Raw genomic sequence first — 26,163 nt, forward strand, 5'->3', positions numbered from 1 at the left:
GACTAGTAGGGTGGCGTGGCATAGAATGGCAGCTACCCTAACCAATCAATATGGGGACACGTGATTGACAGACGATTGAGCCAACGGTCTAGCAGGGCGGGCTGGCTTGGATTTACAGACTAACCAATCAATAAAGAGAGTGGCTTGATTGACAGATTGTTGAACCAATAGTCCAGTAGGGGCGGGACATAGTTGATTGACTGCGGACCTATTGATTGACAGATCTTTGAGCCAATGGTCTAGGGAGGGCGGGACATCGTTGATTGACGGTTGACCTAACCAATCAATAGGGGGCAAGTGATTGACAGACTATTAAGCTAATGGTCTAGCAAAGTGGGATTACGTTGATTGCCAGTCTAACCAATCAATAGGGAGAGTGGCTTGATTGACAGATTGTTGAACCAATGCTGCAGTGGAGGCGGGACATAGTTGATTGACGGCGGACCTAACCAATCAGTAGGGGGTTCTGTGATTGACCGGCTGCTGAACCAATAGGTGGCGAGGATGCCGTCTTCCCCGGCCCAGAACGGCGGCGCCTGTCAGGGTGACCGTTTGTAATGGCGGCAGGTTTGAGCGAGGCGCAGCTGGGGATTCGGGTGATGCAAAAACTCTTGGTAAGAGGGTGGGGGAGAGGTACTTTTACGTGGGCGGCTCGAGGAGAGTTTGGAGAGCTTTGACATGAGGGTTTAGGGCGATTCCTCTCGATTAAAAAAATAAACAACACATAAACTCAGGATTCAAAGTGAACTGGACGGAGCCAGAGCCTTCTCCCTGGTTGCCCTTTGAATGATGATCAGGTGAATTGGGACTGTCTCCTCCTTTGCCACGTCTGGGTTTTGAGCTCTCAGATTCAGGCTGTTATTACAATGTAGCTGAACCCCCTGAATTGAATTGACTGCACCCTTGATGGGAAACCTCTTCATTCAAGAGGGTGGTCAACCTGTGGCCTTCCCCCGGCAACCCCACCACACCTGGGAACGCCAAAGGGGCAATTTTAGCATAGCCGATCCACCTAACCTGCGCGTTTTACCACTGTGGGAGGAAACTGGATCACCCGGAGGAAACCCACACAGACATGAGAACGTGCAGACTCTGCACAGACACCAAGGCCTGAATTGATTTGTGTTTATTTTGTCACGTGTACCGAGGTACAGTGAAAAGTGTTGCTCTGAGTACGGTCCCGACAAATCGTTCCATAGATGAAAAAAAACATGGGACATACAATAGATACACAATGTAGAGGCTGTTTAGCACAGGGCTAAATCGCTGGCTTTGAATGCAGACCAAGGCAGGCCAGCAGCAAGGTTCAATTCCTGTTACAGCCTCCCCAAACAGGTGCTGGAATGTGGCAACTAGGGGCTTTTCACTAACTTCATTTGAAGCCTACTCGTGACAATAAGTGATTTTCATTTCATTTTCATGTAAATACATAGACACAGTCATCGGGTGAAGCTTACGGAGTGTTATACTACTCCATAGAGAAGATATGTGGGGAGATCCGTCAGTTCAGTTGACCCGTCCCTGGTGCTGAGGTAGCAGTGCTAAGCACTGTCACCCTGTATGATGTTGAGAGAAGATGATCAGCCCTGATGGATGGAGCAGGGTCGAATAGCTGACTCCTGCTCCTATTTTCCGTTTCCAAGTCAGGTGTATGACAGTCTAGTGTTAATTTGCAGAATTTCTGAGTACCATGTTGCCCAAAAACTGACTTGTGAATTATGCTTATACAAAATCCAACGGTTAAAATGATTTTTTGGCTGCTGTTGAGATGATTATTTTGTTCAGGTAGGGTGAAAACTCTCAACATGTTGCCCACATTGATGTACCATCGATTGCACGCGAGGCGAGTGATTTACCAAAGTCTGGCTTTAATTAACTAGAACACAGCTCTGTGATCGTCTACAGTGGAAAGGGATGATCGTCAGGCGTTTGAGCATTTATACCTCGTTAATAGAGGCGTGGTTAACTCAGCCTCTCGGCCAATCGGTCGAGAGGCACATGACCGACCAGGGCCAATGGTAAGCCGACGTTCTGGCCCAATGGCAGACGAGTATGCAGATCATATCATCACACACATTAAACAAGACATCTTTAGTAGGATTTCCCCGCAAAGGTCCAGCAATTGTGGAGAAGATTAGGTGGCTGTTCCTGAACCTGTATTTGGGAAGGGAAGCGATCCAAGTCTAGTTTAAATAAAATGCAGAAGGACAAATTGAGCATGAAGTATCAAAAGTTATATGATTAGTCATTTAAACATCAATCCTGAACATAATCCTGAACCTTGTAAAGGGTATAGATTGGCTGGAGATGAGCACTGTAATGCCTGAAGTTGTATCAGTTAAGAATACGAGTTACTTTCCCTTCTCCCCCAGTTCAAGCGTGTGGTTTCAAAAATAAATAAAACACTCCTGTTGTAAATATTTATGATTATAATGTGGACTTGTCACATGGAGAATTCTCATTAAAGTATACCAATGTGAGTATATTCTTCATCACGTTGTTTATTTCTTAAATGCTGTTACAGTCTATTAACCTTTTATAAAGTAGTTAATTTAAAATCCTGGCTATTTGCTGAAAGAATAAAGCCTCAATTGCATGATATAAAACAGAAGAATGTTCACTGTACAACCGTTGACAAAACAAACACGAAATATCGTCAATCCTATATCTCTATAATTCACGAGTCAGATATGAATTAACAGGCAAATTGTGATTGAACATAAACTATAAATGGCACCTTCAAAGGCAGATGCAATTAAGACACATCTTTTGAATTGTTTTAGCAGTCCACTCAGATTTTCGTGATCACTGAATCACGAGTCCATCAAACTCTGCCTTGCTCACAACGAGTTTCAGCTCCCCTCCATGAGCTAAACTGATCTCCAGTCGACCTGAGTGCCATGGACACGGTCTTCACCACAAATTGCAGAACCTGCTCAGCTCCTGGTATGGATGATGCCGATGCACCACTGTTATCTTCAAGTAACAGAAAAAGCTGCAGCAATTTCCTCTTTGTTTATTGTCAGTTTCTGGATCTGATCGCTTCTTAACGTCGTCTTCAGTTTGCCTGTTCTCGAGCAGACTCATCAACTGGTACTTCCTCGCTTGTACTGATTTGTGTCCTTTTATATCTTTCACCAAGGTTTAGTTTTGATTTTCTTTAAAAATGGGAAGTTCAGTTTCATTTATATTTAATTTTCCTGCTTCTCTTTCAGGGCATGATTTTAAGGCCACACTGCACCCGAAAAGCATCTTGCTGTGGCACAATGTGGCTGATTGAAGCCGGGAGACTCCGCTCTCGGGATCTACCCAGCTTGCAACGCCTTGTGAAATCTAATGCGATCTCGTGAGATTTTGCAATGTAAATCCGGTTCATTGTGGGTGGGATCACCTTTTAGCAAATCTACATATTGAAACATGACAGCTAGTCTCACTTTTAATGTGCCGATTCCCGAGTTAACCGAGGCATGTGATCAATCTCCTTCACCTCGGGCGAGTGCTGTTCAGTACTGGTCTCCAGAAATGGGGACTGGATGGAATGGCACTTGTGGGGGTCTCCCAGGGAATTGGAGGCCCCCAACTACATGCCCTTTGATCAGGGTGGCGCCCTAGTATTGCTAGCCTGGCACCCCGGAAGTGCTGCCTGGAACTGCCAAGGTGCCCAGGTGGCACTGCAAAGGTACCAAGCTGGCATTTTTTGTGCGCTTGTGATTGGGCCAGATGTGACCTGCGTGGGTGTTGGGGGGAGTGCAGGAATGAACCTTCCCAGAGTGTGTTGCGGCTTGGGGGGGGTTCGGTGCATGCGCGGGGGCCTTGGAGGTTCGGGATGACATTTAAAAATGGTGTCCCGATCTTTTGTTATACTGAGGAGTTCTGGCGAGTGGAGCTCCTCTGTTTAGAAAACGATTCCCTGCTGAAGCCTCGTGTCTAACGCGAGTGGCATTTTATATCCATTTTATAGTTTCTTGACGCTGTGAGCGCTGGAGAACATGTGGCTAAACGTGCTCATTTTGGGCCGTTGTTTCCTTTTACTAAAACCGTGCCCTAGTTTCAATTTCAGTTCAGCTTTTTACTCAAAACATACAAATCAAATTAAAAGATATAAATTCCCTCACAAATCAAACATGTCTTCAACAAGGTGCTGCATAGGAGACTGTTAAATAAGTTAAAAGCCTATGGTGTTAAGGGTAAGATCCTGGGTCTTTTTCCGGATGGCAGCCGGTGACCAGTGGTGTGCCTCAAGGGTCGGTGCCTGGACCACACCTTTTCACAATATACATTAGAACATAGAACAGTACAGCACTGTACTGCTGTACAGGCCCTTCGGCCCTCGATGTTGTGCCGAGCAATGAACGCCCTACTCAAACCCACGTATCCACCCTATACCCGTAACCCAACAACCCCACCCCCCCCCTTAACCTTACTTTTTAGGACACTACGGGCAATTTAGCATGGCCAATCCACCTAACCCGTACATCTTTGGACTGTGGGAGGAAACCCACGCACACACGGGGATTAATGATCTGGAAGAAGGAACTGAAGGTACTGTTGCTAAGTTTGCAGATGATACAAAGATCTGTAGAGGGACAGGTAGTATTGAGGAAGCAAGAGGGCTGCAGAAGGATTTGCACAAGCTGGGTGAGGGGACAGTGAAGTGGCAAATGAAATACAATATGGAAAAGTGTGAGGTTATGCATTTTGGAAGGAGGAATTTAGGCATAGACTATTTTCTAAATGGGGAAATGCTTTGGAAATCAGAAGCACAAAGGGACTTGGGAATCCTTGTTCACGATTCTCTTAAGTTTAATATGCAGGTTTCGTCGGCAGTTATGAAGGCAAATGCAATGTTAGCATTCATATCAAGAGGCTAGAATACAAGACCAGGAATGTACTTCTGAGGCTGTATAAGGCTCTGGTCAGACGCCATTTGGAGTATTGTGAGCTGTTTTGAGCACCGTATCTAAGGAAGGATGTGCTGGCCTTGGAAAGGGTGCAGAGGAGGTTCACAAGAATGATACCTGGAATGAAGAACTTGTCGTATGACGAACAGTTGAGGACTCTGGGTCTGTAGATCTGTACTCGTTGGAGTTTAGAAGGATGAGGGGGGATCTTATTGAAACTTACAGGATACTGCGAGGCTTGGATAGAGTGGACATGGAGAGAATGTTTCCACTTGTAGGAGAAACTAGAACCAGAGGATAGCATCTCAGACTAAAGGGGCGATCCTTTAAAACATGGATGAGGAGGAATTTCTTCAGCCAGAGGGTGGTGAATCTGTGGAACTCTTTGCCACAGAAAGCTGTGGAGGCCAAATCACTGAGTGTCTTTAAGACAGAGATAGATAGGTTCTTGATTAATAAGGGGATCAGGGGTTACGGGGAGAAGGCAGGAAAATAGGGATGAGAAAATATCAGCCATGATTGAATGGCGGAGCAGATTCGATGGGCCGAGTGGCCTAATTCTGCTCCGATGTCTTATGAGCAAGATGCACATTGGTGGAATTATAGCGGGTTGAAAGGGATTTTTGTGGTACTGCAATTCGCTTGTTTTGAATTTTGTACTCCTGGGGTGTATCCCGGGGAGGAAAGGATTGTTATGGTTTTTAGTTATTTATGTCTCACATGCATGTGCTTGGAATATATGCCGAGATTGATTTAGGGTCCTTAAGCTAAGCTGATAATTAAAATAGTGAAATCCATAGCATTTTATATTCTGTAAATAAATTGAAACTATTACACAAAAAGTAGAGAAAAGCTGTTCAACCTCTTCCACCGCCTGTGTTTTAGTTGGGCTGGAGTTACAAATGAAATTAAGATGGAATTTATATTTATATCTTTAGTGTGTTAAGAACCCTGTTGATGTTAAATGTGAAGGTATACCAAAACTCAGAAACATAACTTGGAACACTGGTTCTTAGTGGTGTATATTTTTAATTTGGTGCAATGTGAGTAAAGATAGGGAAAACCAGTGAGAAACAGTCCAGTTTTGTTGTAATCAATTATTAAAGAATATTTATTAACTTAAAAGAAACACGCAACAAAGACTACAACATACAACAGTATGGTTAAACGTGATAATACACACAGTATCTCATGAAATGGGGCGGAACAGTGGTTAGCACTGCTGCCTTACTGTGCCAGGTAAAGGGGGTAAACCGGGTTTAATTCTGGCTTTGGGTGACTGTGGAGTTTGCACTTTCTCCCTGTGTCTGCGTGGGTTTCCGCCGGGTGCTCCGGTTTCCCCGTCACAGTCCAAAGATGTGCAGGTTAGGTGGATTGGCCATGCTAATTGTCCCTTGGTGTCGAGATGTGCAAGATAGGAGGGGTTATGGGGATAGGACTGGGGTGTGGGCCTAGATAGGATGCTCTTTCAGAGGGTTGGTGCTGTCTCTCTGGGCCGAATGGCCTCCTTCACTGCAGGAATTATATGGTTCTATGGAAGTTAACCCCTGTTCCCAGCTAGCTACGATCCTGAACTCTGAGAAATGCACCTTTCCCAAACAACATCCAATATTATATAACTCAGCTAAATTCCACACATAGTTACTACCTGTAAGTTTCTTTCAGTTTGAGAAAACCTTTTTTCAATTCAGCATAGTGTTTCTTCTCTTTGAGTTTTAAAACCATCAGCTTTCAGCAACAGCTTGTTTTTAGGAGAGCCATCTTTCACCTGGTGTTGTAAGACTTTCATCTGGGTGTGGCTATGGTAGTAGCTGCTCCTCCCTTGCGTTATCCTGGTATGGATATAGTGTTTCCCTCCTATCCAGATGACCCCTTGGAGAAGGCTTTTATCACATAGGTGCAACCACTTTGAACCTGCCTCTTCTACAGTTCTAACACCTATCTCTGTACGCCATTGTTCAAACCCTAGTCACTTAGGTAAACACTTGCTTTCCTGCTGCTCAGCAAATTAGCATATCAAAACACCTTCAAACAGATGCACTTACATCAATTCCCCTTTTATCTAATTTACTTTATTTTTCCCCCATTTTATTTTTAGTCTTGATCTTACTCAATTCATGAATCTTCCTCTTACTATCTTGACGAGTGCAAGTTCCATTTATGCTTTGGCATGATGCAGCATCTGTGCAAAAATAATATGACATTCCATTGCATTAGAATGGTTCCCCCTTGCTTTATCCTAATGTTAGTTATTGATCTTTCAGAATCTGAAATGTCCATTTCTGGAAGGAATTCGTGTGAATGATTCAGATGCAGCTATTCAGTTGCTGTGCACACCAGGAGTGGACAGACTACAAATCTTAGAATGGTTATGCATCAGGTATTCAATGGTCTCCAATGTGTATTTTAATGGTCTTCGATGTTTATAAAATGTGAATATTTTATCTTTAAAGAATAGAGCAATGTGGGATAGCGTCTTATGTGGAGCCTATAATTTGACCTAAACGATAGGACTTTCTTAGTTTTGCTTGATGATCCCAACAGTATTCCATTTTTTTTGTTGCAGTTAGTAATTGATAATGAAAACGGAAGAACTCGACAGTACAATGTTATTTGTTGTTATTGTGCTTGTTATAGCCTTGAAATAAGTAGTCACCTTTATAACCTAGCTGTTAAATATTGGGAAGTCTTTGTTATAAAACATGTGACCATGGATTAGTTGAAAGCCACATCTGTGCCTCTAAGTTACCATGTTGTAGCCTCTAATAGTTGGTGAGCCCCCAAACTAATGTTATATTTTATGCTGGGCCACGGAAGATATTAGCTAGTTGTTGGCCAGGATGCTAATCTGGTGTGCTTGTCTTGAATTCTTTACAGGGAAATATTTATAAGGACTGACTTTTCATCTGTGCCACCTGAAAGTTGTAAGGATCCCCAGTGAACAGAATCTAGGCCGTAACAGTTCTGTTCTTATATTAAGATCCAACAAAATCTTTTCAAAATTCAGGAAATATTATCACTACAGCCTCATGAATGACTGATGTGGGAAGTGAAGATGTAATTTGACACAATAAGGGGAGCTGCTATTCTGAAGCTAAACTACATTGTTGGAGCCATGTGGAGGCATTTTACTCTAACCCATGATGTACCTGACCTGAGAGAAGGAAAGCAACATTCATTTGAAAACTAAGTGTTCGGCAAGGGTGCACAAACTATTCCCATAGATCATGTGCATTTCTAAAGCCCAAATGGTTTTTGCTTTGTTTTCATTTGCAGGCTAGGTGGGGATACAGGGATAGGGCTTGCAGCCTAGGTAGGGCACTCTTTCAGAGGTTCGATGCAGACTCGATGGGCTGAATAGCTTCCTTCTGCACTGTCTGGATTCTATGATTTTTCACTTTTTTTTCAATACTGTGTGCCTGAAGATATGCAACAGGGATGTTCTTACAGCTGCCCTCTGATTGATGCATAAATCCTAACTAGTCCATCCAAATCTGTTGGTATTTTCATTTGTGATATAAGCAGATTGATGGCAACATGATTTGAAACTCAATTTATTGCCTGAGACACTTCATGTCATGTGCCAAAAGGCCCACAGAGACCAAATGTTTGACCTTGGTGTACTGAGTTTTAACTCTTAATAAGGCATTGATTTGGTTTTGCTATTCATTTATGTAGGATTACTACAATTTAAGTGCTTGGCATAAACATACTAATGTGTCATAATATTGATGGAATTAAAGGTTAAATCATTTCTTTCACATTTTATAGCTGCTATCCACCACTCGAAAGAAAATTCGCAGAACTTCGTTTTCACTCCATGCAAGACTATGGAACAGATCTTGTAATAAAAAGTAGGATATTTTCTTTATTTTTTGACAATCATACATCAGAACTTTACACTTTGCAATGTTCATGGACCAGATTTTGTGAAGGGTGGGTGGGTGAGGGGATACTGTGAACTGCCAACCTTTGCCTAATTGCCCCTCTAAAACAGGTTGTAACTTCAGAATGCCAGGCATGTGGAAATAGCATAAGATCCTGAAATTGCTTTCTATGACTTAGGGTTTGACGCAGGCTGTGTTGTTGAGTCCCCTTCACCTGTTAACATAGAGTGGGTGGTCATGAAATCAGTGGGAATTTCTAATTTCTAGCCCCCACATCGCCATTTGAAATCCCATAAAAGTTGCACCTTTTTAAGTCAGGTGTAATAACATGAACAGTAATGTGATTAATACATTTGATGGAGCAATAGAATGGGCCGTGAAAGAATAATTGTTTAATCGCGAGTGCCGTTAAATGAGTCGGTAGAAGACAAACAGAGAGATGAGGACTTGTAGACGTACAGCAGCACTTGGAAAAGCAGGCGAGAGGAGGACCTAGAGACAGACCGGAGCACCCAAAAGAGCTATTCCATCTGTGGTTCCAGAATGTATTGATTGCATTCTGAGAAAAATCTAACTCTAGCATCACAGGAAAACAGGTAGTTGATTGGTGAATATTTGTCTCACTTGTCTTTCAAAACTCGGACAATTTTTAGGTTTGATTAGTACTAATAAGGTTCACTATTTGTAATTGCACTTATTAGATTGGTTGGTTAGTATTACCTATTTATCTTGGGGAATTTCAAGCAGAGTAAGTAGAAAATTTATTGAAATAATATAAGCACAGGCAGAATTGGAGACATTTATACTTTACTGATTATGGTGTTTATTTCATATTTAAATATGGCAGTGCAGGTGCTATGTGTTAGCTGTAGAAAGCGGGAGCTGGTGGACACCAGTGTAGCTCAGGCATACACATCTGAAGTAAGTGTTTGCAGCTGGAGGAACTTCGACCCATAGCTGGAGGCCAAGTCGCAAATTCCTCAGCACATCAGGAAGGGGGAGAGGTACCTGAGCATTTTGTTCCAGGAGCCAAACACACCCATTAGGATGAGGTCGCCCGATTTGATCCATGGTCAGGGATAAGAGGGTGTGTCTGCAAGGTATGGGAATCAAGAAAGTAGAAGTGGGGGAGCCTCCGTCCTTACAGTTGTCCAACAGTTTGAGGTTCTTGCATCTGTATGGATGAAAATGGGGATGGTAGGGTGGATGAGCGAACTCGCTGTGTCACCGTAGTACAGGAAGCCATTCAAGTAGGGGGAATTAATAGGAATGTAGTGCTAGTAGGGGATAGTATAGTCAGGGAGATTGACGCAGTTCTCTGCAGTTGAGTGCGAGAGTCCAGAAGGCTGTTTTGCCTGCCTGTGCCAGTGTTTGGGACATCTATTCTGGGCTGGAAAGGAGGGTGCAGGGAGGGAGAGGATCCAGTTATGGTCTATTTTCACACCAATGACGTAAGTACTAGGAAAGACGTTCTGCTTATAAAGTAAGAATGGCTGGGGGTTGATTAAGAAGCAGAACCTCAAAAGGTGGTAATACTACAAGATTAAATACAGGGTTCAAAGATTGGTGTGGGTGAAATGGGTTTTGATTCATGGGCACTAGCACCTGTATTGGGGCAGCAGGAGCTGTATCATTGGGACAGTCTTCACCTGAACCAAGCTGAGTCCAGCGTACTGGTGAATTATGAAGCTACGGTGGTGGAGAGGGCTTTAAATTAAATATTGGGGGAAAGGTATCAAGTCAGGGAAGATGTGATAAAGAGAGAGGACAAGTCAAGAGAGGAAGAAAGCAATAAGCGATTCAGTAATCTGAATGTGGCAGTGCAAGCGTGAGAGTGCACCAGCAGATAAGGCTAGAATTGTGAAAATAATAAGACAGAATTAAAGGAACCCTTTCTGAATGTGCACAAATGGAGGTAAAAGGTGCAATCTAATTGCTATTATGTTTGCAGGATGATGAAGGTTAGGAACTGAATGTTGAAAGTTATTCGACATTTAGGAAGGATAGGCAGAAGGAAATGGAGGTGGGGTAGATCAATTAAAAAAGATGAGATGAGTACCTTGGTGAGAGAGGATCGTAGATCAGATAATCAAGATGTAGTATCAGAATAGCTAGAGCTAAGAAACAGAATGGGGTGTAAAACATTGATCGTAATTGTTTAAGAGCTACAAGACAGATAGTGGTAATGTAGGGCATGTTATAAGTCAGGGAAATAAAGGTAAGGGTATTACAGTAATCATGGGGGACCTCAATCTATGCATAGATTATGCATATCCAATTGGTACCAATACAAGATGGTTTTCTCGACAATATGTTGAGGAACCAACTTGTGAACAGGCTATTTTAGATCCAGTATTGTGCAATGAGAAGGAGCTAATTAGTCATCTTGTAAAGGAGTCTGAAGGAAAGAGTGACCATAATATGAGAGAATTTTGAGGATGCTGGAATCTGAAACCAAAGAGAAAATGCTGGAAAATCTCAGCAGGTCTGGCAGCATCTGTAGAGAGAGAAAAGAGCTAACTTCCAGGGGCTGGTTTAGCACAGTGGGCTATAGAGCTGACTTGTAATGCCAGAACAATGCCAGCAGTGCGAGTTCAATTCCCGTACCGGCCTCTCCGAGCAGGCGCCGGAATGGTGGCGACTAGGGGCTTTTCACAGTAACTTCACTGAAGCCTACTTGTGACAATAAGCTATTATTATATTATTAACTTTTCGAGTCCAGATGGCTTTGACAAAGGGTCAGGGAGCTGAGATTTTCCAGCATTTTCTCTGTGGTTTACCAATTAACACCTTGTTTCCAACAAATATACATTCCTTTGAGACACAGAACCCCAGCAGGAAAGATGACCCAACCATGGCTAAAAATAGAGGTTAAAGATTGCATTAGACCAAAAGAATGGGCTTTGTAAAGTTGCTTAAAAGTAAAGCAACAAGTCCTGAGGACTAGGAGCATTTTAGAATTCAGCAAAGGGGGACTAAGAAACTGAGAAGGCAAGAGAAAATAGAATATGAAAGTAAACTACCAAGAAACATAAGAAAGACTGTTAAAGCTTCTATAGGTTTGTAAAAAGGTTAAGATTAGTAAAGACAAATGCGGGGCCATTACAGGCAGAGACAGGAGAATTTATAAAGAAGAATAAGAAATTTACAGGGCAACAAAATACTTTGTGCTGTCTTTTCAGAGGAAGATACAAAAAATCTTCCAGGGATACAAGAGAATCGGCAGACAGGCACAAATGGAGTGGCACAGTAGTTAGCACTGTTGCTTCATAGCACCAGGGTCCCATGTTCGATTCCTGGCTTGGATCACTGTCTGTGTGGAGTCTGCACGTTTTCCCCGGGTGCTCCGGTTTCCTCCCACAAGTCCCAAAAGACGTGCTGTTAGGTAATTTGGACATTCTGAATTCTCCCTCCGTGTACCCGAACAGGCGCAGGAATGTGGCGACTCGGGGATTTTCACAGTAACTTCATTGCACTATTAATGTAAGCCTACTTGTGACAATAAAACATGCAAAAATTATGAAATTCTTATGGTGGGGAACTGAAAGAAATTTGTTGATGAAAAAGTTTTGGAGAAACTAATGGGTCTGAATGTTGATAAATCCCCTGGAGCTCATTGTCTACATCCCAGAGTGTTGAAAGAGGTGGTTGTAAAGATATGTGAATGCTTTGGTGGTCATCTTCCAAAATGCTATAGATTCTGGAACAGTTTCTGCAGATTGGAAGGGAGCAAAGTAAACCCACTATTTAGGAAAGGAGGAAGAGAGGAAACGGAACTACAGACCTACTGCTGACATCAGTAGAATGGAAAATGCTCAAATCTATTGTAAAGGATGTGGTGGTTAGAAAATAACGATTGGGTTTGGTAGAGTCAACATGAATTCATGAAAGGGAAATGTTTGACAAACCTGTTGAAGTTTTTTGAGGATGTAACTAGCAGAGTAGATAAGAGAGAACCAGTGGATATTTTTATATTTAGATATGTGGGGAGGAAGTGTGTCCTGATTTCACTGAAGATATAGTGCTAGTTTTAAGATTACCCCATCAGGGAGATAGTTTCTCTGTATCTCCCTTATTAAATGCTTTTAACATTTTAAATACATCAATTATCTGCTTGGTTTTCTATACTCAAAGGAATACATAGCAAAATATATTTCCTGAACCTACTGCAATCACGTTTGCAAGAATGACTGCTAATTCTTTAATACAATGAATAATGTTTCTCATTAAATTGATATAAATTGCTTTATTCTGAGAAATACTAACATACTTACTCTGTTTCACAGAAATGGCCTGGCTTGGGTATATGTTGGGAGTCTGCAATATTGAAGACGTTGATCTCTTTTTGGTAATGTATCTTCTTGCTTTTTTTTAAAGAAGGTACCTTTTACCTTAATGTTTAGGCTATACTAAAATTAGATTTCACATTCCCCAGAGGTCATGTACTAGGGTAGTACAGCTGAGCTCCTTGGATGTATGGATAATTTAACAGTCAGTTGCTTAAGTTATCCCCTTGTATTCTTCGTTAGCATCTTGATTTGGGAATTTCTCCAGTACTCAGCTGAAACTACTGTGTAGTAGTCCTGAGGGGGTCGGTTAGCTTAGTTGGCTGGGGGACTTGTTCATGATGAGGGGTGATGTCAACAGCGCAGGTTCAATTCCCATACAGGCTGAAGTTATCCATGAAGACCGCACCTTCTCAACCTTTCCCCCTCTCCTGAGGTGTGGTGACCCTCCGGTTAAATCACCACCAGTCAGCTCTTTCCTCAAAGGGGAAAGCAGCTTATTGTTCTCTGGGACTATGGCGCTTTCACAGTAGTCGAAGGATTGAATTTGACTTCCTTTGCAATTTCACTAGTTTTTAGTATTATGAAAAGAAGCACAATGTGTCCATTTGAAGTCTAGTTTACTGGGCTGTGATGAGCACAAGTTTCTGTTTAATTCTTCATGGAATGTGAATGCCACTGACTCAACCTTAATTGCCCTTGAGAAGGTGGTGGTGAGCTGCCATTGTGAATTGTCGCACTCCATCTACTGTAGGTACACCCACTGCAGTTAGGAAAGGAGTTCCATGCTTTTGACACAGCGACACTGAAGGAATAGCCAAGTCAGGATGCGATCAAGCAGCACTACAGCAATAGCTTGCTCACTGATGCTCAGTTTTGATTATGTCATTACAGCCATGATCCATTCTTCCTTTAGCTGTTTCATCAGTGACTTTCCTTCCACCTCAAGATCAGAAGTGGGCCTATGCATTGATGATGGTCATGCCATTGAACGTCATAGCGAGATGGTTAGATACTGTCTTGTTGAAATGGTCATTACCTGGCGTAGATGTTACTTGGCACTTGTCAACCCAAGTCTGTATGTTGTCCAGGCCTTCATGTGAGCACTGATTGCTTCAGTACCTGAGGAGTTGTGAATTACTGTGAATGGTATGGTTCCCGTACCAGCCTCCCCGAACAGGCGCCGGAATGTGGCGACTAGGGGCTATTCACAGTAACTTCATTGAAGCCTACTTGCGACAATAAGCGATTATTATTATTATTATTATTATTATTATTACATTGAACCATTATTCTCACATCCCATGTTGTGATGGATGGGATGCCATAGATAAAATAACCAATTAAATTTACTATGACTGTTAGCTACGATGCTAAGGACTTCAGGAAGCGGCCAAGATATATAATCTATTTGGCGCTATTGGCTGAAGATGAATGCAAACACATCAGCTTCGTCTTTCACACTGGTGTGCTGGTCTCCCCTGTCATTGAGGATGACATTATTTGTGAAGCCTCCTCATCCAGGTAGTTATTTAATTGTCCATCACCATTCACAACTGGATGCAGTAGGACTGTAAAGCTTGATCTGATCTGTCGGTTGTGGGATTGGTTACGTCTGTGACATGCTGCTTCCACTGTTTATTATGTATTTCTCTTGTAGTTTTACTTGGTTGGCATCTCATTTATAGGTATGCTTGGTGCTGCACCTGGCATGCTCTCTTGCACTCTTCATTAAACCAGGATTGGTCCCCTGACTTGATGGTAATGGTAGATTTGGGGATATACCAGACCCACAGGTAATAGATTGTTAAATACTGTTCTGTTGCAGCTGATGGCCCAGAGTGGCTCATGGGTGCCCAGTTTGATTTGCTAGATCTGCTCAAAGGCCATCTCTCCATATTTCTGATGGGCATTAAGAGCATGGGCTAATAACCCCATTACTAAGATATTGTCAGGCACCCTCTGTGTCCTGCATGTCATGGATTTTGTATTGGTATCATGAAGTACCACTGACCTAAACATGCTTGTGTTGGCACTGTATCTATGTGGACTCTCTAAGTTCCATGATGCTTAGCTAACCTGCCACCCAGTTTGTTCTGCATGCCATTGCTTAGTTGTGGCAGTTTAGATGGGTGCACACAACATTGTTTGCAGAAGTAGGTTGATTAAAAGGTAGTGAATATTATTGTTACTTTTATGTGGCTTAAATGCCGCTTTGACTAAGAATTACAAGTTGTGATATTTTTGTTTGGATATTAGGGTCAAGCAAGTCATTATAGACAATTAGTGATGATGGATGAAATGCTGAGTGGCCTCCAACAATATGAAAAAATTACTCAAGCTACACCCACAGATTTAAAAGGTATTAGGTAAGCAGAACAGTATTGTGTAAGTGCATTTATGTTGTTTTGCCATTCTGTTTCATATTTCTATCATTTTTGTTTCTTTAAAAAAAAATGTCTATTCCCTGTTTACCTTTCAAGACCTGTATAAATCAGTCATGGATTGATGTAGATTACAATTCTGCAGGCTAGTTCAAAAATTAATATATCATAAATATTTGCATTTATTTCTAACACTCCAGTTGTCCACGCCTACTTCCCTTCCCCGATTACAGCAAGTACTTATTTGTCCTTTCTCTCATATCATCCTCTCCTGAAGGCATTGAGTCCAAACTGGACTACATTTAATCTCAGGACTGCCTATTTCATTGTGAGCCTTCCGCAAGTGTCAGTAGACTGACTGGGGTATGGTGAAGAAAGTGATGGATTATCCTGTTGATAACTGACATGTACATACACCTCGAGGGATCCCAGTGGAGTGATTAGGAGCCCTGAAGGATTTCTGCCACTCCAACATGGGGACCTGTTGCCTTTTAGAGTATTTCTCCAGCTATCCTAACTGAAGTCAGCTATCTGGACATTGGGTATCAAATTCATGACCTGCATTGCTGTGTTACCCACTGTCTGGATCAAGTAACATACTGAAGCTGAACTTTGTTTTCCTTAAAGTACAGAGTGAAGTGTTTATGTTATAAAGTATATTGGAAGATAAAAAGTACTTAGAATCTTGTGTCAATTCTTCCCCCATTGTAAATTTCTTTGTCCACATTTATAATGCCAAGTGTCACATTGTAACTAGTCTCACACCAGTTACTTCACTTTTGTGTCTTCCAACTCCTCAGCTTGTACTTTAGAGAAATTGCTTTACTCTAACCAACTCTGCTCTGCTTAAAAAATGGCTGCAAACGTTGCTATTAGATTATTAAAAAGTATAAAATAAGAATCTATTGAAATAAGGTCTAAATGCATGTGCATTGTTCTCCAATTATCCAGTGCTCTTTAACCCAGCACCTTTGTGGTCTTAATTGGTTTTGATTATGTGCAGGGCCAGAAGAAATCTTCTAATTTTGTAATTTTAAAAAATAAATTTAGAGTACTCAATTCATTTTTTCTAATTAAGGGGCTATTTAGCATGGCCAATCCACCTACCCTGCGCATCTTCGGGTTGTGGGGGACAAACCCAAGCAAACATGGGGAGAATGTGCAAACTTCAAATAAGTTCCCAAATAACAGAAATCCGGCCGTGCTTTTTGGCAAAGTTTTGTTGAACTTTATTTGTCAGCTTTAGTGTCTACTGATAAACGTTTGGTTACAATACAAACTGAGGTCAGATTGATTGTCTTTAGCGAATACAGTGGTTGAGTTTAAAATACAAATCGTCGTAATTCTTCAAATCATGATACAAATCAAAATTACTGATTGATTTAAACAAAAGAAAAATGTCAATTTAGCAAAAGCAAGCAGCAAAGAAATAGGTTTTAGGAAGTGATAGATTGATTCCGGAATGGATTTTCCCCTCCCGACCATTGATTTTTAAGGAGATCAGTATCTTAAAGTTTCGCCTTCTTCACAGCTGTGATTGGCTTTAACTAATTTATAATTCTCTCAATTCGGCCAAACTATCTGTCTGTCAATTTATGAGATAAATGTTTTGGTGTAATTCTCCATACCCTGGCTTGCCAATTATGCCTCTAACATTAATTAGATTAACACAGTTTTCGGAAAGTTATTATGACCCTGACTGACTGTTATCATGGAAACGGAACTGTCCAGGCTTGCATACAATGGAGTCTGCACCTGCATACAATGGAGTCTTTTGGGCCAGTTGACGTCACTGGCCTTGGATTCTCTAGCAAGTCCCAAGCAACTTGCAGAATGTGAAAATTGAGAGTCTTATCTGATTAGTTCCCAGCTTTTTGGCTTTCCTCACTCTCATGGTTAATATGATTTAGTTAATTACTCTTGATGATTTTTGAATTAAACCTTTTATCTACCTCATCTATAGCTAACCAGAAAAGCTGATTTCTATCAGTTACTTTAATTTTTTTTTAAAGTTCCTTCTTCACTGTTTGTAGGATTTTAATAAAGTATAATGGTAGTAGTATGAAATATTAATACACCTGCATTATAGCCTCCTTCAGCTGAGATTTCAATGAAGTCAGATGGTGATATGAAACTTTTGTACAAATCTATTTGAATTATGAAGAACACCCAATGATACAATTCTAGTTTTAGACAGGTTGAGCACCCCTTATTCAAAATGTTTGGGGCTGAGTGTATATGGGATTTTGGAATATTTTCGATTTTGGATTATAATGTGCATCTGCAGCACGTTGGCACCTGCGCACCGCCCGGGGACTCTTGACATCATATCAGCACTTGAACAAAAGTGTGCATTTCTGAATTTTTCAGTTTTGGGAATTTTGGATAAAGGATGCTCAACCTGTACTTTTGATCAATTGTTTTTATACAAAGACTTGGTTAAAGTGCAGAGAGAGCACTTAAAACCAAATGATTAAATACTGGTGAAAGCTATTTGAAATTAATGAGAAGTATCGTACAAGATGCATATTTAAACATAAGCTTGGTGCTAACATACTTTTTTCCATTTTAAATAGTTGTCTGTTAAAAGTTTAAAATGGACCCTTAAAATTATGGGCTGAGAATATCCAGTGGATCCAGGGCCAATGAGTTGAAAACATGCTGATGAATTTTTATTTTCTTTTAAGTTCTGTTCATGCATGGAATTCCCAGTTGCTGATTGAAGTTCAAAATGACCCCCATCTTCGTTCGCCAGCAAATCTGGAGTTCAACCTCTCTCTTGATGCACACAGGCTTCTTAAAAGAACTGAGGCCAACTTTGAATCACGAGGAAGAAAGCAAGTGATCTTTGGTAGAATTTTGCTTTACCAATCTTAACCTCTTTACAGATTTTGATCTGACATTTATTGCCTACAAATTATTGTTATGACACTCAAATGTGCATGAAGTTGTTCCTAAAGCTTAGAAGAAAGCATATAGCTTATATATTGATGGGATGAACCTGTGCAAAAAGTTACTTTGAATCTACAAGTTTGATATAAGAAAACTTGAAATATAGCCAACTGAAATTGCCAAAAAATAAACTAAAATAGATAATGTTAGAAATGGAAAACATGGATCTCGATTTTTAGTTTGTTTTCATTGCATTCATCCACATTGATTCAGATCAAATTACAATGCAAAAATATATAATCGATGTATATGAGAACGAGGATGAAAACCTTTCTATAATTTTTAACATGTGGTTTTTAAAGTCCACCTAGAAAGCTTGATGAGTTCTTCTGCTTACCTTTTATCCAAAAGATGGTGTCTACAATTGCAGCACTCCCAACAGTAGTACATTGGCGTGTAAGCTTAGATGAGATGTTCAAGATTCTGAGAGGGGCTTGCACCAATGACCTTCTCATTCAAAGGATAGCGTCCTACCATTGATGTAAAGCTGAAACCTAGCTTTAGTTCTTTGGATTTTTTTGAGGTAGATGCACGCAAAATGTAGTCAAGTCTTGCATTAAATTCAAACTATGATAGAGACAAACTATTCTGTGTGCTGCTATTTATTTTCTTTATCTAAAAATAATTTCAGGAAATTTTCCCCACCTCCTATTGACTCCATGGAGAAATTGTTGATGAAACTTTCTGAGGAATTAAAGGAAACAAATCAACACCTCGAAGAGATGAAGAAAACAGTAAGATTTGCAGCTTATTTCAAGTTTCTTATAGCTGATCCATCCTGAAAAACTAGCGTTTGTGCATAGCAGGAAAGAACCTGTCAATGATTTGTCAATGAGAGTTGCAGGTCCAGCAGAATCTGTGGAAATAAACAATATTAACATTTCAGGTCAGTGATTAAAAGATCTGATGAAGGGTCACAGATATTGCCTGATCTGAGTAGTTGCAGTATTTTCTATCTTTGTTTAAAATTTCCAGCTTCAGTAGTATTTAATTTTGTATTAATTTCTGTTCATACTTTTTGGTATTCATCAGCTGGTAACTTTTATTTTAACCTTGTTTTTATTTAGGTTGCTTTCCTGGGCCCCGTAGAGAGTAGTGATACCACTTTTCAAACCTTGAAACTCACCCTTTCTGACTTCCATCAGCTGATGACAGTATTTTCCCTAGCATTTGAGCATGAATTTGGTGCTCATTGTAATAAGGCACCACCTCAACTTTGCAACTTTGGATCACTCTGCAAAACTGTACATAAACTCTTGACAGCTTGTATTGATGTAAGTATTTTACTTATTTATGAGTTTAGAGTGCAGTCCTGAGATTATTTAAACATAATTATTGTCCTCTAATTATTGATTGTTTAATAGGTATTGTACTGTCAAGGTAGCCCAAATAAGGGCAGCACGGTGGCCTAGTGGTTAGCATAACCGCCTCACGGCGCTGAGGTCCCAGGTTCGGTCCCGGCTCTGGGTCACTGTCCGTGTGGAGTTTGCACATTCTCCCCGTGTCTGCGTGGGTTTCGCCCCCACAACCCAAAAAATGTGCAGGGTAGGTGGATTGGCCACACTAAATTGCCCCTTAATAGAAAAAATAATTGGGTAATCTAAATTTTTTTTTAAAAAAGGTAGCCCAAATAATTGCGTATCAGTTTTTGAAAACTATAGTATAATTGCTTATTTTGGCAAGAGAAATTATTATTTATTTTTTTCCTCAAATTTAAGAGTACCCAATTATTTTTTCTCCAATTAAGGGGCAATTTAGCGTGGCCAATCCACCTAACCTGCACATCTTTGGGTTGCGGGGGTGAAACCCACCAGACATGGGGAGAATGTGCAAACTCCACACGTACAGTGACCCAGGGCCGGGATTCGAACCCGGGTCCTCAGCGCTGCAATCCCAGTACTAACACTGCGCCACATGCCGCCCTTTAGAGAAATTATTTACTTGAGGAAGAATGCATCTGATAACTACTTGAACAATTGATAAAGTGCATTGCTTATGTTCTTTACAACATTTGGGTGTTTTTAAAAACTTTTTAAACAGAATTATTTGTTTGAAATACCGTCTCATCGAATATATCCATTCTCATCTGTCCCAGGAGGCAGGATCGCTTATGATAGTAATGGCAGATACTAGCTTTTGAATTTCTATGGAAATGTTCTGGTTTTACATGAGAAAAATCGCCCAATCTATCTCTGAATGTATTGAAGGCAGACTTATGGTTTGATTACATAAATTTGATAACAGCAATGATAATTAAATATGCAGAAAATATAACAGGTTAGCTATTTTTAAATTCCTAACCCCCCACTTAAACTTGCTTCCCCCTCTGTCTTACACACAAGACAGACAAACACTGAGGGGAGAAGAGGGATGTTAAATAATAAGTAAAGTAAAAAGATAAGAGTCTTTGTTTCAAATGGTTGTTGCTGGCACACTTTCATTTGAGGCTTTCAGTTCGAGATTTCTGATTCCAGTCTGTAATGGTTTTCACTGTAGATTCATTCAGGCCTCTGCAGTTTCAGAAATACAACAGCTTTTCTCGAGGAAACACGAGGGAGAGAGAGAGCAGTTCCTTCCCCTTGAGTGCCCAGATCTAGCAACTGTTTTCTCCCTGGCTCTCAAAATCATTCTACTCAGGCAGGACTCAGTCACCATCTGTTACCAGGCATAATACGGCCTTTTTACCAATTCATTGACCACTATCCAACCAAGCGAACCGAGTGTCATTGATCTCTCGGGTGCCGCAAAGTCTTGCATTTTGTTTCCAAAACTAGCACAGTTCTAGTTTATGCATGCAATAGTTGGCACTGCTCTTATTGTGACTGACATGGCTGAAGATACAAAATTTAGTGTCTCAACAATATCAGAATACTGAAGTGCTAGTAATTTGCTGTATTCATACATCCCTTTACAAAGGAGCTTGCTGCGTTAGCGGAGATAAGTGACACATGCAGAAAGTTGGAGACAATTGTGAATGGACTGCAACAAGATGTGATTAACTGGGAAGGTGGTGAAGTTGCAACATTGCGTAAGTAAAAGTAATCTGGAAACCACTTTTAATGTTGCATGATTTTTCCAGCACAAAATTATTCATAAACATTGAGGAAGTATGTCTCATTTTCTTTGACTTTGGGATATAAATTTAGTTGTCAGTAAGGTTACATAAAAATACATCTCTGCACACATTCTTATCAGATGACTTAAGTTATACTTATACCTAATATTCCCCATAAATTCATTTGTTCTATGTATTTAGGTATTGATGCACAGCTGGCTTTTAAACATTCCTTCCCTAATCTTATTTACCAGGAGTGTGCTCCTCCCAGAGTGTGGTTCAATTGCCCCAAGCATCCTGGACTAATTGCTTTTTGGATCATTATTCATGTAGCCTTGGTTCCATTGCCCCAAGCATCCTGGAGTAATTGCTTTTTGGATAATTTTTCATGTCACCTATGATGATGAGTATCCATCAGCATGTTCCTCACATGCTGTTGTTGCGTTCTTGTCAACTTTCTTACCCTAGTGCAGCATTTAACATGAAGCATGGTACCTGCCGGACTGCTCTGTGACCATGCATGTGCACAGCTTAGTGGAACATTAGACCATTTGATCACTGGGGGCTCAGTATGAGCTCAGTGGAGTTTAGTCTGATATTCATGCACCATTTCCTGCAGAGGTCACTAATGTTGAGCATTAACTCACTATTTGTTCTTTTCTTTGCCTTGTCTCTGATGTGACTTGGAAGAGTTGGATAAATTACAGTACCTGTTGCATGCCAACAGACAACATGAAACTTGAGACCTTTCTCATGACTGTTCGTTGCTGCCTGAATTTGTTGAACTACCGAGCTGGCAGACTGAGGATTCTTTTAGCTGTCTTGAGTGTTACGTTTATGAAAAGTCCCTTTCATAAACTCACTGTAATATAACGTGACTATTCTTCATGGTAATAAGGTGTATTTATGTGGTGCCTTTAATATAGAAAGGAAATTACTTAAGCTGCCTCAGAGATGTATGGATTAATTGAACATCAACTCAACAAAGGAAATATTGGGGTGATCAAAAGTTTGTTCTAAAAGACTGGTTTTAAGTAAAATCCTTAAAAGTAGGAGAGGCAAGGGAAGTTGGAGCAGTTTTAGGAGGTAAACCAGGCAATTGCGGCCCAGGTACTTTAAGGCACAGAATCATAATATTAGCTGTGCAGAAGGAGGCTATTCGACCCATTGAGTCTGCATCGGCCCTTGGAAAAAGCACCCTGCTTAAGCATAACTGGCAATGCATGGGGGGAAGGGTTTGCACAAAAGACTACAATCAGAGGCAGTGAGGCACGGGTGATGGTGTTAGAGACATTGTATAGAACAGGATTAGGGCAGTAATTTGCGGTGAGCTGCTGTTTAGGGACAGTGGAGGGTTGACTCGGAGTGCATTAGAATTACGGAGTCTGGAGGCATCGAGCATGAATGAGTCTTAGTAGATGGGGTGAGAATTGATGGCAAATTATGTTACAGAGGCACTTTGTAATGAAAAAAATATGGAGGTCAGAAAATATGGTTAAGATGAATAGGATGCAAATAATTGGGAACAGAAATATTCACAAGAACATGTTTATGTAACTGCACCTGAAATGCACCAGTGTAAAAATTGGATGGGATAAGATGTAATTTTATTGGGTTGTATGTAATGCTTTTGTATTGTATCCCGGAGGATAAATAGAACATAGAACAGTACAGCACAGAACAGGCCCTTCAGCCCTCGATGTTGTGCCGAGCAATGATAACCCTACTTAAACCCACGTAACCCGTATACCCGTAACCCAACAATCCCCCCATTAACCTTACACTACGGGCAATTTAGCATGGCCAATCCACCTAACCCGCACATCTTTGGACTGTGGGAGGAAACCGGAGCACCCGGAGGAAACCCACGCACACACGGGGAGGACGTGCAGACTCCACACAGACAGTGACCCAGCCGGTAATCGAACCTGGGACCCTGAAGCTGTGAAGCATTGATGCTAACCACCATGCTACCGTGAGGCCCCATGTGATAAGAAATGTGATCTTATTGTCACTATAATTAAAAATAAATACAACGAAAGATTTGCATTTATATAGTTTCTTTCACAACCAGTGGACAACTCAAAAGTGCTTTCCAGCCAATGCAAATCTATGATCCAGTGGTGGTTGAGGACATTTTCAGTGAGTGTCATGATGTACATCTTATTGCTGTCCCTGTAATTCTAGCAGTTGCAGTGTATCTATTCTCTCATATTTTGCATGGGTCTCAGTGAAGGCACTGAATCAGAGATTCATTGGTGAAGGTACACATAGTGGAGATAAATATATTCTGCTGTTGTTGTAAATACAGGTTAAAATTGTCCAAAAAAATCTTTTTAAGGGTGACCTAGTTTGTGAAATGAAAATATTGCAACAGGTGTATTAGGTATATTCTCAAATTCTTCTTTTAGAAGAAGCTAAAAGAATGTTGCAGCATCAGTTTTACTCTAATCTGACCTCCATAATTATCTGGTTAGAAGTGCCCGATGACCTTTGGACATTTTTGATTTTCAAACACGCTTTTCACCAAGTCACCAAACGTAAATGTTTTACTTGCATTGTGTTTGATTGCAATGAGATGCTCATCCAATTTATGCTCATTACGTTGCTTTATCTGGTCTTACTTTGCCATTTGACCAAAAATGAACATTGCTACAGTCAACTGCATACAATAGTAATAATTATATTAAACAGAGTTTGTTGGTGGCCAGGTTACATGTAATACAAACAACTGGGTTTTTAAAAAAGATTGTGACGTTGAGACAAATCAAACGGCCAACTCCAACACACGTTTTCTAAATTATCAATATGCATTAACGTTGAATATTAAGCACATGCATTTGTCAAAGAATCTGATTATTCATTTTTATTTTTCTTCAGCGGTACGAGTTACAGAGATGAAGAAGAAATACGCAGACTTTCTAGCAGTCTTTCGGAGTCCATGTATAGTGAAATTGTAGTTCTGTATGTCCATAGTGTGTTTCTTCAATGTTGATACCTGCAAAGCACTTCTCATTTATTCTTTGAAAATAAACTAAAATTCTGGACTGGAATGTTGATTTATTGCACAGTACATTGATTTTGCCAAAAGTTGCTGGTAACATCTTATTCACTCTTATGGATGTTAAATAAGATTTTCTTAACTGGTGGAATATAACATCTATGCTTATTTCAGTGGAACATGTTTTTTTTTTACAGAAACCTTTATTGGGTTAATGATTGGTTTACACGCTCTCCCAAATGACTTGTGACTTCTGAAGTTTTGCTGTTTTCCATCTTCCTGAAAACAGCTTATAATAATTTTTATTACTGTCACAAGTAGGCACTGCAATGAAGATACTGTGAAAATCCCCGAGTCGCCACACTCCGGCGCCTGGTCCGGTACACTGAGGGAGAATTCAGAATATCCAATTCACCTAACAAGCATGTCTTTTGGGACTTAGTGGGAAGAAACCGGAGCGCTCGGAGGAAACCCACGCAGACACTGAGAGAACATGCAGACTCTGCACAGACAGTGACCCAAGCTGCGAATCGAAGCCGGGTCCCTGGTGAGGTGCAGCAACAGTGCTAATCACTGTGCTGCCATTCTATTGAATAAATTGGGAAGATGGTGGCATAGTGGTAATGCCATTGGACCAGTAATCCAGAGACCCAGGCTCAGACTATATGGACACCACAGCATCTGGTGGAATTTAAATTCAATTAATAAATCTGGCATATAAAGCTCGTCTCAGTAATAGTGACTGTGGTACAGGTGTGAAACCCATTGATAGTTGATTGTTGCAAAAACCCATCTGATTCATTAATCTTCTTTAGGGAAGGAAATCTGCCATCCTTCCCCGGTCTGGCCTCCATGTAACTCCAGACCCACAGCAATGTGGTTCATTCTTAACTGCCCTCTGAAATAACCTAGCAAACCACTTAGTTCAAAGCAATTAGTGATGGGCATACTGACCTTGCCAGCAATGCCCACATCCCATGAAAGTATAAATACAAAAATGACATTCACATTTCAAATGTGCAAGATGAGTTGTCCACATTCTCCATTGAACTTGTATTTTCTGTGCAACTGACCAAAATTAAAAGCGTGCAAAAATAGAACACTGATGAACTTTATACCGTATGAATCTTGCCCTTTTTACATCGCTTGTAGACTGATGTTTTACATTTCTGTAATCTTTCCATATTTGACTTGTGTGCACAGCATCTGAGGAATATGTTCAATCCGATTGCCTTAAGTGCTAATGACACAAATATAATTATTTATATTTGAAGAACCAGAAATAATCTCCTTAGTATGTATGCTTTCTTCAATTTATGTTTACAATCTACAAAATAAGTGAGTATTTTTCAATTTTAAAGTATTTTCACATATGTGTCGTTTGTTTTGAATAAATATAACAGCGCAATCTTTCAAAATTACAAATGATGTGAACAGCAGATGAGCTAGGATAGACTGGAACTCAATTAGGCATTGCTCTCAGTTTATCATGTTGCTAGTGTAGCCACCTGGGGTGGCCACGTCCCGATTACAAAATGGACACTTTGCAAAGAATGCAGGGAAAATGGACTGCTGAGAAAGCAAGTAGGTACAAGGTTTGTAGCTCCCAGACAAAGCCATTACCATACTAATGAGCCATCTCCGGGGACAAAAGAGTAACATTTAGATAAACGATACTAAAGCAGACACCCCCGCGC

General features: G+C 40.7%; 1 protein-coding gene across 2 annotated transcripts; it reads left to right on the plus strand.

Moving 5' to 3' along the window:
• Nucleotides 1–484: 484 nt before the first annotated feature.
• haus7 (HAUS augmin-like complex, subunit 7) lies at nt 485–24,518 on the plus strand. 2 transcript variants are annotated; one of them, XM_038779057.1, is made up of 10 exons: nt 485–614; nt 7,166–7,281; nt 8,673–8,755; nt 13,075–13,136; nt 15,334–15,443; nt 18,146–18,295; nt 19,042–19,144; nt 19,478–19,684; nt 21,327–21,438; nt 24,346–24,518. In XM_038779057.1, the coding sequence occupies exons 1-10, from the start codon at nt 558–560 to the stop codon at nt 24,423–24,425; spliced, it is 1,080 nt and encodes a 359-aa protein (XP_038634985.1). In that variant the 5' UTR covers nt 485–557; the 3' UTR covers nt 24,426–24,518. The 2 variants fall into 2 exon arrangements, with proteins under 2 accessions (XP_038634985.1, XP_038634986.1); XM_038779058.1 differs by lacking the exon at nt 21,327–21,438 and having other exon boundaries at nt 24,346–24,513.
• The last annotated feature ends 1,645 nt before the right edge of the window (nt 24,519–26,163 follow it).

Source organism: Scyliorhinus canicula, chromosome 19 (genome assembly GCF_902713615.1).
Source record: "Scyliorhinus canicula chromosome 19, sScyCan1.1, whole genome shotgun sequence".
In the NCBI taxonomy this organism is placed as follows: domain Eukaryota; kingdom Metazoa; phylum Chordata; class Chondrichthyes; order Carcharhiniformes; family Scyliorhinidae; genus Scyliorhinus; species Scyliorhinus canicula.

Coding starts and splice junctions, on each gene's coding strand:
- haus7 (XM_038779057.1), top strand. CDS start 558: ATGGCGGCAGGTTTGAGCGAGGCGCAGCTGGGGATTCGGGTGATGCAA. Junction 615..7,165: donor GGGTGATGCAAAAACTCTTG/GTAAGAGGGTGG, acceptor TTGATCTTTCAG/AATCTGAAATGTCCATTTCT. Junction 21,439..24,345: donor TGGTGAAGTTGCAACATTGC/GTAAGTAAAAGT, acceptor ATTTTTCTTCAG/CGGTACGAGTTACAGAGATG.